The following is an 18,237-nucleotide window of genomic DNA, read 5'->3' as shown; positions in this document are numbered from 1 at the left end:
TGGCAGTGCGTGTAGATTGGCGCTTGGCTGGCGGTGCGCGTGGAGTGGCGCTTGGCTGGCGGTGCGCGTGGAGTGGCGCTTGGCTGGCGGTGCGCGTGGAGTGGCGCTTGGCTGGCGGTGTGTGTGGAGCGGCGCTTGGCTGGCGGTGTGCGTGGAGCGGCGCTTGGCTGGCGGTGTGCGCGGAGCGGCGCTTGGCTGGCGGTGTGCGCGGAGTGGCGCTTGGCTGGCGGTGTGCGTGGAGTGGTGCTTGGCTGGCAGAGTGCGTGGAGTGGCGCTTGGCTGGCAGAGTGCGTGGATTGGCGCTAGGCTGGCGATGTGCATGGCCTGGTGCTTGGATGGTGGTGTGGGTGGACTGGCGCTCGGCTGGCGGTGTGTGAGTAGTTACTCTCCATTTGTCACTACACACACTGCTAGCTGAGTGCCACTCCACGCAGTCCATCACTTTGTGTAGTTGCTGTGTCAGGAATGTGAGCGTGTGAAAGTGATGGGCCCTTGAATAGCGCTGTCTGCTGGTGTGAGTGTTGTAATGTGATGTGATGGGTTAGCGGCTGGCCGTGTGAATGTTTTGTATGTGTCACACGTATGAAAGGTGTATGAATGGCCTGTAAAGAAGTTGGTGCCTTGACGTGGCTTTACAGCTCACGAGCTGTGAGTCAATGGTTCAGTTTCTCATCTTTTCAATTATTAACAGTCCATTTCATTTTTGTGAAATTACTTGCTAATACAATTATACATACTGAATCATCACTCACCCTTGTGCCAAATCCAACCAATATGTGCGCTTGAGGATTAGATGGCTGTGCAGTAATATTTGTCTTTTTTCTCTTTCTGAAGCAGGGTGTACCTTGTCCCTTTTTGTGAATGTTGTAATGTATTGCTTTTGCTCCCAGATGGTGTGAATGGTCTTGTGTGCATCAGGTATGAAAGGTGCGTGAATGGCCTGTAAAACGGTTGGTGCCTTGTCGTGGCTTTACAGCTCACGAGTTGAGTGTCACTGGTTCGGTTTTTGTGCATTTAATTCTTGACAGAGCATTTCATTTGTGTGATATCTCTCGTTAATAAAATTTTATGTACTGAACCATCACTCGCCCTCGTGCCAAATCCAATCAGTATGTGTTTGATGAATAGATAGATAGCTGTGCTGGAATGTTTGACTTGAGTGTCTCTGTTAAGGGGTACATTCCAGCTAAGAATAACCTACTAAATGTGGATATTATTGTTAAACCATGGGAGTATATGGTGATGTCTATCTTGTGAATTCCAAGTTATTTTTTTATCCACAATGTCCTGCAAACTTGAAAAGGTCTGTCACGATGACCATGCAATGTTGTCCCAAAAATCTCACGCTGTAGAACTGAACACATAATTAAGTCAAAACAATTTGGATTTGCAAGGGAGGTCACCTGGGTTTTTGGTCCTGTGCTCGGCGGCCATCTAGGGAAACCTATCAAACCCACACACTTCTGAAAACTAGACACCAGGGGGCTTTCAAGGAGGTATGGCTTGCATGGATTCCCCCAAAGTTCCCTTACCCATAATCCTTTGCAAACTTCAATTTTAGACGAAAAAACTAGTTTTTTCACACATTTTTGTGTGGGAAAGCGTACCATCACTGGGCTCACACAAAGTTCCTACCACCCAGCGATCCCCCAGGTCTCCCGATACAAATGGTGCCTCACTTGTGTGGAAGGCCCAAGTACCCGCGACAGGCAAGGGTCCAATACGTAGTGAGGCGACTTCAAAATTGCCGGTGTCAAAACCACCTGCTTTTGCAAGGGGGGTCACCTGTGTTTTTGGCCCCGTGCTAGACGGCCATCTAGGGAAACCTACCAAACCCACACATTTCTGAAAAGTAGACACCCGGGGGCTTCCAAGGAGGTATGGCTTGCATAGTACCCCCAACGTTCCCTTACCCAGAATCCCTTGCAAACCTCAATTTTAGCTGAAAATAAATTGTTTTTTCACACATTTTTGTGTGGGAAAGCGTGGCATCACTGGGCTCACACAATTTTCCTACCACCCAGCGTTCCCCTAGTTCTCCCAATAAAAATGGTGCCTCACTTGTGTGGGAGGCCCAAGTACCCGCGACAGGAAAGGGCCCAAAACATTTTTTGATAGGAAATGTCGATGTTGCCTCAAAATGTTTTGGCCCTTGCCTGTCGCAATAATAAATATAATTTGTACCCAATTCAGAAATACATAGGTGTCTTTCATATCGATTTTTCCATGTTTACATTTTCCCCAGAATAATTGCTCTATACCCGGTACATAATAAAATACCATTGCAAGTTGCTGCTCAGTTTTTAGGCTCTGGGTTCGTCGGGTTCTTGGTGAACCTACAAGTCTTATATATCTCCACAACCTGGAAGACCCAGCGGATGTAACGGTATATTGTTTTCAAAGAGCTGTCATAGTTACAAGAAGTTACAGGTGAGAACGTTGAGACAAAAGGCTGTTTTTTTTCAACTAATTTTCAATATTTCCAATATTTAACTGTTAGTTTCTATAAAGAAACCTTCGTGGATTTAGACAAATGATCCCTTTCTAAATTCAGAATTTTGTCTACTTTTCTAAAATGTTTGGCTTTCCAGGATCCATTATTGCTTTCATACTAATATTTAACATTAACTGGAAGGAGGTTGAAAGGACTAAAAATAGCAAAAATAGGCTATGTACAAAAAAATGCCAAAACTGTGAAAAATGTTGGTTCTCTGACAAAAGACTGTAATTCCCTAAAAGCTGGGAAAATGGTGATTTCAGCCCCACAAACCCTTTTTTCATAACATTTGCAGGGAAAAACCCAGAGTCTTTCATTTGCAGCCCGTTTTACCCATTTTTCTGAAAAAAATAAACATTTCACTGTATTTTGCTTAATTTCTGAGACCCCTCCACGGGATTACACAAACCATGGATACCCTTACAATCCCCAAGATGTTGGAAGAAAAGGACGCAAAATTTGAGTGGATACCTTATGTGGTCAAAAAGTTACAGGAGCCTAAGCGCGCACTACCCCAAATAGCCAAAAAAAGGCTTAGCACAGGAGGGGAAAAGGCCTAGCAGCGAAGGGGTAAAAGGCCTTTCTTGAAGTATTCTTTCTGTCCTCTAGCATGCCATGGTGAGGTGTGAACTGTAACCCAGACAGGGATAAAGAGCTTTGGGTGTAGGGGAAGGTGTTGTCCTTCCCTGGACAGGATGGCCAAGGAGCTGTGCCAAGTAACTTGATTATCACAAAAAGGGGCCTACACTGTCACAGACAGATATCTGCCTCCTTCCTTTGTTCCACCTAGCCAGCCTGAATTCAGGCCCAGTGGGAGCGGCATATCCCACAGAACTGATTTTGAGTGACCACAAAGGAGAGATTGCTCATTTCCCCGGCCACACATCTAGAGTGGATAGAGGAGTTCAGCACCACGTAAGAAAGGTTCTGCATTGTTGGTTTTGTGCAGAGAAGGGTCCTGTAGGATTGTTTGCAGTAAAACTCACAGAAGTAGAGCAAATGTGGGTAGGGCCATCCCTGGAAACTTTCTCCCCACTAGTTAGGTAGTAGCCAGGAGTTCCACCCACCCACAGGTTGACACTAGGCATAAATGTGGGATCTAAAGTACCCTCCTAAAAATACAAGAGGATTGCCCTGCTGTTTGAAGACATAAGGCTGGACTGCTTCACTTGTATCCAGGCCCTAAAAAGTGACTCCAAGGGTCAGAAGGCTGACCACCTGATTGAGCTACAAGGTCAAAACAAGTTTCATAAGGACCTTTCCTGCTTCTTCTCAGGTGATCAGATCCAGCTGGACCTGACCTGGTTCTCTCTGCTAGCCTCTGTGGGAGTGAGTCCTTAACCCCCCGGCCCCCATGTACTGTCACCAAAGCCCTGAACCCTTGTTTGTCATCCGAGTGTACTCCTCCCTGCCTAACTGAAAGCTTTAATGGACAACACCAACAACCTTTGCCGCCTTCACCGGATTTTACGTTGAGCAACACTAAATTGTCTGCTTACTGGACTCTGTGCGGAGAAGCGCCCAGTCGATGGCTTCACTGGACGAGACGCTAAGCAGCACCCAATAGAGGCAGAGACCTTGCCCAGTGGCTCCTCTGCATCATCTAGCTCTTCCTCGGATCCAGTCAGCTGTCTGCCATGGCGGACGGCTTTCTACCTCCATGAAAGTTTCTAAGTGAGATTGTAACTTTACAAATGGGACAAACCTGGCCCTAGTGCCTGATCCACACTCCATCACGGCTGGATGTAAATCTTACCTTTGTACAAAGCAACCAGTGGGTGGCAGTCCGTGCTTTTTGGCGCTATTTTTAAATAGAATCTTTAAACGTTCATAACTGTGGTTCTACGTACTGCATTTTTTAAATTTTTTTTATTTTATTTATTACAATTTACTCAATTGTTTAAAATTGGTTTGGGGTTTTTCTTGTGTTGTGCTTTAACTTTATTTATGTTTAAGTGCTGCATAAACACTATGAACAATGTCTCTCAGTTAAGCCTGTCGGGTCTGTTCTATAGCTATCAGGAGCTGGAGCTCAGGTTCATTTAGTGACTCTTGTGGTTCACCAGACAAGGATTGTGATCATTATTGGGGGTGGGTTCTCAATCCCCTCAACTAATAATCCAATTGGTTACATTGGTGTTCAGCGGTGGGATCCAAGATTTGTGTTGTACAGGGTGGTTAGCCTGTGGACGCATATGCTCCTAAGGAGAGGGACATCATAAGACCTTTGATAAAGTGGACAGGATGAGACATGTCCCCATGAAGAAAGCTCTTGCTGTGAAGCTTAGTTTGACATCAGGACAGTATCACCTGATGTTTATGGGTAGCCAGAAGCACCCCTACCAGTCATGGATTGATTTTGGGGGTCACTACAATGAGGCACTAGCTGGTTGCATGAAGGGCAGCAAAGTAAACATTTATAATGGGCTTTATAATTTGATAATGAGGGAGCACATGTTGAGTAATTATTTTGCAGAGTTGCACCACCACCTTATTGATTTAAACTCACGGTCTCTTGAGAGCTTGGGAAGAGAGCTGACCTCTGGATCAGTACCAGAGTGTCTAAGAAGGTAACTGGGATGACCCCCCACCTCTCCCCCTACCTCCCCCAACACCACTGCCCAAGAAGGGTGCACAGGGTCGCTACCCACAAAATTATGGGGGTTGGGCGGCAATAGGGAAAAACAAAAGGAGTTCGCTAAAGATTCCCAAAATGTTTTAGGAACCTCAAACTAATCCAGACCATAAGAGAAGAGGGTTTACTAGGACATAACCCACAGGCTTTCTCCAGCCCAAATGCTACCAGTATTACCAGTCATGGCACAAAAAAGGGAATGTTGCCTTCCCCTACAGGAAACAGCCCCAGTCCCCCCAACCCCCTGGTGGGCCTAGCTGGGTATTACCAGTGAAGTGCTAGATAAAGAGGTCACCCAAGTTTTTTTTGTCTTTTTTGGGAGGGGAGAAGGGGGAGGGACTGGAGTGCAGAAGGTACCCTAGTGCCCCCGGGTGACAGAGAGATTGGGCCTATATCTCATATGCATATGAACACTAAAAAGTAAAGGCCGTGACTTGCCATCAATGGGCAGAGGTTGGAAGCTCAGGGATACAAGAGCCACTATAACTACTGTGAGGTGTCTTCTGGTGTCATTCAGAGCAGGTTTTCTTTGATGCACTTCATCAGGTTGTTACAGCTGACAATCAGGTAAGACACTACTCTGTGGATTATGTTTCCTTAGAGTAGGGAAGGGGTCTCAGGCTCTCTAAGAGTATCAGTGAGTCCAGCAGTGCCTGTTGAATGTCTGAGACTTTTAGCACACTATCTGAAAAGAAGTGGAGCGCAAGTCCCATACGGATTTTGGGATTGCCTGAGTGAGTACTCATGACCAGCTGGCCCATGGCAGCCCAGTAGGGGAGTCAGAAGAACCTAGAGTTTGAAAAGTGGCCTATGTTCCTTCCAGGATGAAGAATGCAAGGGGCACAGGAAACCCACCTCTGACATTTCCATGGCTTATGATGAAGCTGGGCCGGAGGGTGACGCCTAGAACCTAGAGGGAAGGCATTGCTGCCCTGGGAGTTCTGCCTAAGCTGGTGTGGTGGCAAGCCGCAGGAGGACTATCCCAGGCAGAGTTCTGCAAGGCACAGAAGGGGTGCCCCACTCTTGAGAGCCTAAGCAACAGGCAGAGAGCCCGGCAAATGACAACACCTCTGGTGATCACTACATTTACTGAAGAGTGGTCTCCTGCATAGTGAGCCTAAGGTCCCTGAGCCTGGGTCCCTACGGGGGAACTCAGAACGCAGATCACCTTTAGAATCTCCAACATGTGGGGAAGGAATACGGAAGTACATTTTCCCTGGATATTTTTTGTGGAAAATAAAGTTATGGCAGTTTAAGAGTAAACTGCCCCAGATATCAACCACCACTGGCAAAGCCAAAAGGTAACATGTTGGCTGTCCTCCTTTCTGATTTGTCAATGTTTTTGTTCTGCCATGATTTTTGCAATTGTAGACTATGACATTTCAGAGTGCTCACCAATGTTAAGAAATTGGCTAAAACTAAAATAAATATTTTTGTCCCGAAGATCTTTATCTTGTGAAAAAGCGAAACTAGATATATGTTGAAAACTGAAAGAAAAAAAAAAGAAAAATACTGCAGAAAAGCAAACACATCTTAGGGTATCTCTGAACTGCACATTTACGGCAATATATTCAATCTTTATAAAATGTATAGTTTATTTTTTAAATACTTTTCACTCAGGAAGCTCTGAGCGGACTTGAAAAATAATAAGTATCAGAGGGCTCGACAAATCCACTCGCCCGCTCGCATTTGCGAGGGAGAATGGATGAGGACGAGCTATTTTTAGGTCCTACTCGCCCTTTCTGGCGAGTAGGAAGACAAACTAACTTTTGCCCTCTGTCTTTGAAAACGGAGCAAAAGTGACAAGATAACAAGATTTAAAGGTATTTTTATTGCTCACAAAGGGAATGAGCAATAAAGATGCCTTTAAATCTTGTTAACTTGTGACTTTTGCTCTGTTTTCAGAGACGGAGGTCAAGTAGGTTGCAATTGGGTCGAGGGGATTATCCAAGGTACTAGACCTGCAGGACTAGTACAATTTTTCGGATTTTTCGAGCCCAAACACTTGCTATGAGCTAATTTACTTTCAACCAGGCTCAGAATTGAAACAAATGTCACCATTTGATCCTCTGCAGTTGCTCAGGGACCAGATGTATGGGACTCCAGAAGAGATATCTCCTTTTCAGGGAGACGTATAACTGGTGTCTCAAACCCCAACTGTGAGTGAATCAGCCAGTCCTTCCGCAGCTCCATAAAACCCTTGATGCACCAAAGCATGTGTTTTCATGCATTGTGTGAATATCAGAAGATAAAACAAAAGCAACCCTTAAAATCTACTCTTTAGTTGTACCCTGACAAAAACATACATATTGCTGTACTTTTACAGATAAACTGAGAAGGGTGGGGAACACTAAAAGCGTGGGGTGAGGGTGTTTGAGGGGGGTAAGCAGCACACAGGCGGGAAAAGCTAGAAAGAAAATCATACAGTCTCATGGAGAAATGAAAGAAACAAAAATAGTCCACTGAATTTGAGCAGTGGAAAAATAAAAGTCATGTAATCTAAAGGATGGTAAACAGCCTATGCTCAGGGGAAAGAACAAATACATGAAGAGGCAGGCAAGCCACTGAAAAATAGGAAAACAAATGAGTGAGACAATAAAGCAATAGGGGGGTTGTAAGCCAAACGTATTGTTTTGTATGATCTACAAGAGATCTTTTTCACAAGGCCTATGAAGGGTTCCGCAGTAGGGGATGGAAGGCCAATACTTAAGGGATTAAAGAAGATCTCATGAATGGGAATATTACATCTTGACCTGTCACAGAAACATATCCCAGGCACCAGGCATGCATACATAGAAATACATTATTAGGTCATTATCTTTAGTGATGGATATACTGAAATAAAAGGATCAAAATACTTATACAAACGGATGGCTTAAGACACGACAAAAACTAACCTACCAGGTTGTGAATTCCCAAGCTGCTTCAAAAGTGGTTTTTCCATTTTTTTGGCATAAAATGCTGCATACCATACACGGAGCTCAGTGCCTGCAGGAATGTCACGTGATGTAGTAAAGTAGATGTCATCATCATGCTGGAAGGCAGTCAGGTTCTGGTGCTTGTAATCTGTGGCTGACCGCACCATCATCATCCAGTTGCAGTCATCCTCATTGGTGGTATCCAACGAAACCACAAGCCCATCTTTCTTGAAGATCTGAACAACAGAAGACAAACAATTTACTGGATGGTGTGCAGAAGAAAATGGTAATTTCGAGCAATCTTACAAGATTTTCACACTGCGTTATATTTCATACATTCGCCCTCAACCGGTACTTTGATGACAGCTTGAAGCATTTTGCGCTCAAGTGGTTTAATATTGACAGCTTTATCTGCAGGATACATACTTGCTCCATTTGGATCACCTTTCAGGGAACTGAGAAGATCAGGACGACATTACTGTGCCAGGAAGGCCAGCTAAACCCTGCATCCCAAAATCACACACTTTAGCTAAAGCCAGTCTTTCCAAAAGTGTGCCCTGGAGCCACCCATGTGTGCCTTACTCCTCTTGCCCCTGGATGCAGCTGAATAATCAAGCTCAAACTTTAAGGATTTTAGAAAAATTGATAGAGTATTTATCTCGATGTGGCACCTTTATTAAACTGTACTACCTGAACCCCACTTTGGATGTGTGGTATGAACACGCTATTTTTTTGCCCGTTATTGCCATCAGTGTGCAAACATTCCCAGTGGATTTTTTAAATGTGCTATCCTTCCACACATTGGATGTTGTGGTCCCAATAACTCTTAGATTAAAACTCAGTAGAGAAACGGACATAACGGTTACTACAAACTTATTAAAGAATTTTCTATTGCCGGGAACCAACACACTTAACACTTAGTGTAGCTCAATCACATAGTGTGTGCAATTCTTCCATCTTCCCATCTCTTCTATAGCACCAATTCTCTCTCATGCACGAGTATTTTGTGAAAATATGCACAGTGACATGTAGAGTAACATCGGGTAGCGTCAAATTGTGTCCTACATCCTGCACAAGAAACAGTTGATAATCTTCAAAGAGTCAAGAGTAGCTCAAGAAAAGTTGTGCAGTATGTGAACTTAATGCTGTGCCCTCAGGTCGGAAGACTGAGTATCCAGGGGCAAAAAACAAGGTCCATTTGTTCCTAAATTGACAGTGGGGCAAAAGGGTACATTTACATATTCTATGTAAACCAAGTTTAAAAACAATCAATTACAAATTAATACTTGTATTCTCAATTACCATAAGAATTGCAAAGTTCTTTTTTTATATAAACTATTGACCAAATCTACCTAAAACAGCTATGATGAGGCATACGAGTGATATAATAAGCCAAATAGGCATATCTGATAGTAAAATCGCTTCACAAGGTTTAAATAAGCCTAAATTCTGGAATGAAAATATCTAACAATATTTTTCAACTCCTACTTAACCACTTGGCTGCTAAGGGGTTTTCCCGTCCTGTGCGGCATATTTATGAATCCCATTATACATGACGAGTTGACCTTGTCATGAGCACAGCTCCAGTGTGCCTCATGACGAGTTCACCTTGTCATTAGCATGCAAGTGGTTTTAAACCCCACAAGCCACATCTGGGAAGCAGCCTTGAAAGATATCTAAAAAAGCCTCAAACATTTGTGATAACATTTTGGCAAATAATTCAGAACAAACCAGTATTTTGTTTCACAGCTCTAATCCCAACGTTGAAGATGGCCTGAATGTGTACAACATTCTTCCACAGTGCATGTAAAAGACAGATTTGGCACTACACAAACCTAAATATTTTATCAACTCATTTAGAGTGTTCATTTACTGAAAGAGGTCAACAAAAATGAGCAAAATTACATGAAGGAGGCAGATTTCCAACCAACATTTCCCCCATTAACAGGGAAGAATAGTTATGAAATTCATTACTAGCAATTCAACAAGCCCAAGGTTGGTCCTCTAAAATGATGGAAAAGCAAATAAAAATTCTGCATAGCAAGAAAATACGGTAAAGCAAAGCCCTGTTTAATAACATCCACACACATTTTAGCATTTTATTTGTACAGTAAATTAAAATCCGTACAAAGTAATAATTGTATATAAAAGAAAATGTTGAAACAATTCATATTTAATAATCTATAAACACCTCTAATCTCAAAGAGACGCTCCAATATAGATTTGTGTATGTGAATAATTCATATAAGTCACAATTGATTCTATGTACAACAGTGCCTCCACATACCAATTAATAAAAAAAGATTTCGTTTTGTTAAATCACAGGTGGCAAGGAAAAACAAACACTGTTAACTATATTTAGGGGGCGTTCGTGAGCACTTTCATTTTGTAGATTTGGTTTACAGGGTTAAATAAGATAAAATAGAATACAGCAATAGCCCAACACACCCTGCAATATAGAAGGACACAAATGTTTTTTCACAGGAAGCATGAACTGTTAATTGTCGGAGTGTTGTGGTAATGTTGCTACAGTGTTCATAAATGTTGATGTTCGTCCTTTAGGCAGAATATGATGGCTTGTCGACATCTCCTAATAATTAATTGGTTAAACTGGCCTAGAAACCATTTCTTGGACTCTGTGTTAAGAACTGGGCAGGTACATAATATGCGAGTAAAAGTGTCTAATTTGTATTCACACAGTGTTCAACTTTTTATACTTGGGGTGAAGCTTATTTTGGAAAAGAATCTACACTTGGATGAAGATCAAACTTCAACTACATTAATTTTTGTTTGCAGTGTAATTCAATTTGCATCGGTGGGTGTGCCTGTTGGTGGAAATAAATAACCTTCCAATTTTGTCCTCATTTCCCAAATGCTGTTTTACCTTTCTGGAAAGAGATTGATTTTGAGGCTTTGTCATGGACTTAAATGTTGTAAATGAGAATAGTGGTTTTCAAGGCTACCTTCTAGAGACACTAAGGTTGAGTTGAAGTATCGACTCAGGGAGCCTCCCTTTCAACTAGTGTCTTTATAGACCTCTTCCCAAATGTAATACTTCAAACTGAATTTTTGGGCAGTCTTAAGTCTGCTATGGGTCTTTAGAAAAGCAGATTCCGCCACATATGATTGAGTATACAAGACTGCATTCTAGTATGTGCCACGTGGAAGCTTAAACAGGATTTTAAACTGACCCTGCTAACAGCTAAGTGCAAACAGTAGTAAATTTGCTTTTGGTGGTTAGTGAGGAACAATGTTGAAAACAACTGCCTTTTCCATCAAACCAAAAGCCTAGATATTTATAATTAGTTGCTCTGTCAACTGAAGTTTTGCCTAAGTGTAGGAGCTAGGCTTATGGAGTTTCCTGCCAAAAATGAAGCCTTTTCTTTTTTTAGAGAGTAACAATCATATGACCCATTTGGCAAAGACTGTAAAAATGGTATTAGTCTTTGGAAGCTCACTGCAGGGTGATTAAAGAGGATTATGCCAGCGCCATGCTGCAAAGAGGTTAGATGCTGAATACTAATTTTGGGAAGGTGAGAGTTCATAATTTCAAGTTTGCAATTAAAGTGAGATTATATATATATATATATATATATATATATATATATATATATATATATATATATATATATATTACCTACTGGCGGTTAGGATTTTTTCTCTAAGGGATTTTTGAAAATTCTATGTCTAATAACTTTGGCGTTTGTGGACGGAATTGGCTGAAATTTTCAGGAAAATGGAACATTTTGTTTCTGAGCAGCAACTGAAAATTTGGGGGGGGTTTGTCAAGGGGGGGGCTGAGAAAAAAGGGGGGTCCCAAAACGTGTTTTTCCCATGTTAATTTCCATAGGGCGGTTGGCCTCACTTTTAGCCCGAACGGCTGAATGGATTTCCACGAAACTTGGCAAAATTGTAGATATTGTTTGCCCGATGTGCCTTTGCTAGGTCTCAAGATATGTGCTCCTGTGAATTTTGAGTAAATTAGGTTTAAAAAAAGGATGTATATCTAGAGCCGCGCCCCGGTGCGCGTACCGGGGAGCGCTCCGGGCGCGCCACGCGACTTGCGCACGGCAAGCTGATTGGTTCTCGGGTGTCTGTAAACATTCGAAACAGTCCGCAGCGGCCGCCATCTTGTGTCTCGGTAGGATTGAGACACAAGAGGTGGCAAAAATCAAAGGGGGAAATGAGCAAAAGGGGGCAGGGTACACCCCCCTGACCCCCTAGTTTTGATGTGGGGGCCATAAAAGGGTCCCGCGGGTAAAAAAAAAAAAATAATTAAAAAATTCGATTTTCGCGGGGGGAGCGCCAGGTACGCGCACCGGGGAGCGTACGGGGGAGCGTACCATGGAGATAAAAAAATGACACTTTTAAAAAAAAAAAAAAAAAAAGCATTTTTTTATAAATTGGAGGTAGTTTTGAAAAGAACTTTTTTTTGTTTTTGTTGTTTTATATTTTTTTTTTAGACTTTTTAAAACGATTTTATATTTTTAGGGGATTTTTGTCAGGGGAAAAACAAAAACAGGGATTCCAAAACTGCTCAACAGGAGCAAAAAAATTTGAAAATTTAGGGACTGGCAGGGCAGCGGTGTTGCTGTTTCTTTATGGCAATGAGTTCAACACTCTGCTCCCCATAGCAGAGCAGTTCGTCACACTCCGTGCACAGAAATTTGATGCCTGCAAACACCGGCTGAATGTTAGGGACCATTCTTCCACGGGGTGGTCCCGAAGGTGTTGCTCCACCAGTGGAGGTGCTGCCGCCATCTGTGGGTAAATTCCGTGCCAGCTCTCTGACACTCTCCCTGGCAAAGTTGTTAGGGTGTCTTCTTTTCACATGCCTGATTAAATTAGCATTTCCAAAACTATATTTTTTCAGAGGATTGCCTCTGGATAAACTACTACCACATATTTTGCAGGTTACTTTTGGAGCGTTGACTTTTTTTTGTCCTTCAGGGATGTCATAGAATTTCCAGATGAAATGTTTTTTTTTCTTCTGCTGACTAGGGTCCTCATCTAAAAATCTGTCTGAATCACTGCTGGATGACTCTCTTGCAGCCATTGCTGTAGATCAGAAAAGTAGGAGATGAACACAGTACACAGAACAGCTCTTGCTCTCTCCAAGTACAAAGCAATAGTGAGAGAAATGGGTGGGTTTCACACATTTTGGAAAAAAAAAAGTTCTGAACCAATGAAAAGTGTTATTTTAAAGTCACATGGTTTGACGCGCTTACGCTACGCGCCCCCGGGCGCGTCCCGGGGCGTGTTTCGTAAGCGCATCAGGGCGTTTATGTTGCGCGATCGTATGCGCTTCCGGGTGCGCTTACGCGGTGCGTCGTAAGACGCATCTCGCGGCTACGCGATACGTGTCTTATGACGCAAGGCGTGGCGGCTACGCAATACGTCACGATGTTGTTTTGGTTCGCGGCAATAGCGCTATCGGGACGCTCATCAGTACGCGCCCCGGGCACGCCGCAAGATTGCGCTTACCCGTGCGTTCACCGGTCCGCGCCCCGGGAGCGCACCAAAAAGAATTAAAAAAAAAAAATGACATAATTATATAATATAAAATTCGATTTAAAATGTATTATTTTTTAAAACTATAAAGATTTGCTATTAAAAAACCTATGAAATTCACTGAAAAAACCATAGGTTATAGACCATATATAGTTAGGAATTAGCATTTACAAAACCTTGAAAATTCACTGAAAAAACCATAGGTTATAGACCATATATAGTTAGGAATTAGCATTTACAAAACCTTATTTTACTCACACAAAACCATTGAAATTCCATATATAGTTAGTTGCACTAACTATATATCGCGCACCCGCAATCCACTGCTGATGATGTCACATATTACATCATTCATGACATGGTCAGTGACATCACTGATGACATCACTGATGACATCTCAAATGACATCACTGATGACATCACTGATGACATCTCATTTGACATTACTGATCACATCACTGATGACATCATTCATGTGATGATACGATGAACCTCTTCAGACTCTAATATAACCTTAGATACACTCAGTGTAAACAGACACTCACAGACTGTCACTCATCCATGGAGTTACTCACACACCTAGTCAGTCTTGCAAAGAATCAATCACACCTCCATTTCCACACCTTACTTATTGAAACATATAATAACACATATTTACTCTGTTATACAATCCCTGATACAAGTTCACAATAATCCATACAGCCACTCACACATTCACTGGCTCTTATGCACATTATGTCAACTATCACATGTACTGTGTTTTACATATGTACTTACTTTGACATGTAGCACTGAGATATCCATTCACTCACCAATACACTCATGCACACAGTCAACCGCCCATACAGCTGTTTCCACATGCACTTTTGAACCCATACATCTAGTGAATCAACTGCTCACACATCTATGCACAGAGTCATACACCTCCCAGACACCCACACACACACTCAGTCTCCCATACAAATACTTGGGCAACTAATCAATAACCCATATAGTTAGTCATATAGCTAATGATCAACACATACATCAGTTTACAAAACAACAGACACAATGATGCACAATTTAAAACAGTTTAGTCACTAACCCATGCACTCAGTGAGACACATTTAATCACTCACTTATACAGTCAGTCATGCACCTACTAAATCCTTCATCCAGACACTTATACATCCACTCATTCTTCAATATGTAAGACATATTTTAACTTTACAGAAACATACAGTCACTGGATGTTGTCATCAGTGAGGTCATCAGTGATGTCATTTGAGATGTCATCAGTGATGTCACTGACCATGTCATGAATGATGTAATATGTGACATCATCAGCAGTGGATTGCGGGTGCGCGATATATAGTTAGTGCAACTAACTATATATGGAATTTCAATGGTTTTGTGTGAGTAAAATAAGGTTTTGTAAATGCTAATTCCTAACTATATATGGTCTATAACCTATGGTTTTTTCAGTGAATTTTCAAGGTTTTGTAAATGCTAATTCCTAACTATATATGGTCTATAACCTATGGTTTTTTCAGTGAATATATATATATATATATATAGACACTCAAGTTAAAAAGCAAAGGGAGTAGTACACACCCTTGCTGGAGGCCTCCATTCATTTAAATCTTTAAGGAGACGTTATTGTTTGTAACTAGAGTGACCTTAACCCAGGTGCTTATGCAGAAAAGTTGCCTCAACATATAATAGGGTGATGAATCTGTATCTGCCTAGATCCGATGTCAGTTCTTCTTTTAATATAATTGCTGTAATATCGAACCGCGCTAAGAATCAGATAGAACCTTTGTTGGCAAACAATGTAAGAAGAGAGAGGTTGAAAGACTGTTCAACAAGCGATGTGGTATTTGAAGAAGACAGAAGGTGGGGCAGTTTGGGAGGGTGCACAGTCGTATAAATTGTTTCCTTGGCTAGCCGGAACTGACAAGTTATAGTGCTTTTTAAAATTTCTATTGTTTGCTAGACATACATCTAGGATTGGGGACAGATGTACCCAATAATATGGGCTACCCATATATTATGAGCAACATTATTTCCCCTTGCATTTTCATTTCTATTATTATTGACCCAAAATGTCCTTTGGTTTTTCTATGGTATGCCTCAAACAATTATATCCAGTCTTTCTTTTTGTGCCCGATTTTGGTTTCCATATTATTTTTAAAACAAATTGTAAGGTCGCCTAACTTCTGTCTCTGTGTTACGAGGTTAGGAAATCTGGGCTGGATTTTAATTTCCCTATTTTATTGTAGGTTATATTTTGCAAGGTTTTTGAATGTCAAGTCGATGTCACTTTCACAGGGTTAGGCACATACCTTGACTGTCGAAATGTAAATGTAATCTGTCAAACAACTGCTTATGGAATAACTCCCAGACAGTTATCAAATCATGCTCAATTAGAGTAGATCCAATTTGAATTGAAACTAAAGAATGTTTCTCGTCTTCATAGTAATAAATGACTTGATTTCACTTCAGCCTTTTCACTTGTTCAAGGCCTTCAAATTCCCCTAACGAGTGTAAGCTTTCTAAAATAGAATTGATATTGCTAATGCTTAGTACTTGTGGGAGAAAGCCTTATTTTGCATCTTTTCAGTATATTACAGCTGTTTAAATAATAGAATAAAAAATAGCAGAATAACTGAAGAGATGCAAAAGACTTGTCAACAACTTCCAATCTCTTTGCTGAGGAATAGATAAAAGATACTTGTTAAAAGCTACCATTGAAGATATGGATTTCGACACCTGTTCCAGTCTCCTAGAAACCATGGGCCGGCAGTAACTATACAAGAATATCCCTCAACAGGAGGCTGTAAGTGTCATTGAAGACACCGTGGAACAGTGTTGATAAAACACAAAGTACCATTGGGGATGGATTTAAAAAGCAATGAACTCACAACATCTACAAAACTGTAGCCGTCGAGTTACAGATGCTAAACCAATCTGCAGTCATGGGAAGTGCTTCTACCACTTCACAACTTCTTATGTCATAGTTTGCTTCTAAAGGCCAAATGGTCTGAAAGGTCTTCATGGTTCCTGGTTTGCACAATCTCTGGAGGCATCTTGTGGGCAGGCTACAATTAGCTGGAATATACTCGCTCTCCTCTCCGTAAATGTCTTCTTCTTGCACATCACCGGGTTAATTTGCTTTTTTTCCAAATAACATGCAGAGAACCTACCACACAGCCCCAAGGTAGGAAGCAGGGCTTGGCCCGGATAAAAACATCTCTCTGTGGAGTTGTAGGCAGAGCCTCCTTCAAGGGTTTGAGATAAAAACTAACTAATAGGTCAATGTGGCCAGCATTCATCCTACTATATGCACCTGCAGGGTAAAAAGTAACATACACATGTCTTTAAAATCTTATTCCAATCAGGAGAAAGTGTGTGACTTGCTTTGTCCTGGTCTTTTCTACAGACCAGAAGGAGTAGAGTAGTCTGGCCCCAGTCAAGGCTATTTGCACATAGGATTTAATTCATATTTGCCCTGTTTATAGGTTGCTAAGCTACTCTCAGCACAATACAACCCAGCATAGGAAATAGAGCGGGTTTAATTACAGAAGAGGAAAATAAATTTAGAAGGCAAACTTTTGTATTTCATCACCTCTTCCATCTCGGGGTGTAGAGGTTAAAAGGCAGGTGCGCCTGTGACTGCCTGTTGCCACCAGCTGGCCCACTGTCTGACGCGAGATGACAGGAGCACCCATAGACTACTAGTGACAATACACTTTGATGGCCTTCTACATAAGTGGACCATACGGTCTTCTGTTGAATACCACGTAAAATTGGGGATTACCTCAAGCAGACTCACAAGAATGTAGACACCATAGGGTGGATAAAATAAGGCAGGCCGGAAAGATGAATGGGAAAGGAATAACAGTTATTCCAAGACATGCTAGGACTTCTGTTTCCCAAAGTATCTCCTTATAAACAGCCCTTCTGCAGACTTACAAAAGTGAAAAGCACTCAAACGTAATCAGCAAGGCCAGATTGTTCTGGCTATTCATGACTGTTAATGCAGTTTCTGCTTTAAATGGGCCAGCACTGTCCAGTATGGAGTACCGGCACTTTATTTTGCGAGGGAGAGTACCGGCACTTCTCAAGACAAATGCTATACTTTTAATTGGAGAGTACTGGCACTTCTCAGAAACAAGCAGGTACTCTGCGTTGGAGTACCTGCACTTCTATTTTTCCATTTCAAGCACTGTATACACACACAAACACACAACCAAAGATATAAATATAGAAACATATACAAAGACAAAGCTCTGATGTCCGGCATACCTCCCTTCACTCACGGCTGGTTGCTGCTTTGCAGTGACAGACTCTGCGTGGGATTAAACTCCAATGCTCACTCGCAAAAATGCACAGCACTCGCAGGAACTTTGTTAACCCGGTAAGTTTATTGGGTTAATACTGCATCACAAGACGCGTTTCGGCTTGCCGCCTTTGTCAATAGTCGTCGGCGCCGAACTGAGGCAGGTATTTAAAGTGTACACATACATCAAAGGCCTAAACATAAACAAAGGACACCCTGCAACTTATTTCAAAGGTGTCGGCCATTACAAAACATGCAAAATAAAGCATTAAAGTAAATGTTCATACATAGCCTACATCAGCTATCGTAATTCTAGGCAATTTATAAAATAAAATGCAATATACAAATGATGATG

General features: G+C 41.9%; 1 protein-coding gene across 6 annotated transcripts in view; it reads right to left on the bottom strand.

The window, feature by feature from the left end:
• The window catches only part of PRDM15 (PR/SET domain 15), a 371,830-nt gene that overhangs the window by 300,704 nt on the left and 52,889 nt on the right, over positions 1-18,237 (bottom strand). For all 6 annotated transcript variants that reach the window (XM_078656809.1, XM_078656805.1, XM_078656810.1 and 3 more), the window contains one exon: positions 8,034-8,286. In XM_078656809.1, the coding sequence (XP_078512935.1) occupies positions 8,034-8,286 (253 nt within the window). The remainder of the gene's footprint in view (positions 1-8,033; positions 8,287-18,237) is intronic.

The sequence above is a fragment of the Lissotriton helveticus genome, chromosome 8 (genome assembly GCF_964261635.1).
Source record: "Lissotriton helveticus chromosome 8, aLisHel1.1, whole genome shotgun sequence".
Lineage (NCBI taxonomy): Eukaryota > Metazoa > Chordata > Amphibia > Caudata > Salamandridae > Lissotriton > Lissotriton helveticus.
Note: the sequence above shows the minus strand (reverse complement) of the source record. Positions and strands in the feature narration are given on the sequence as shown.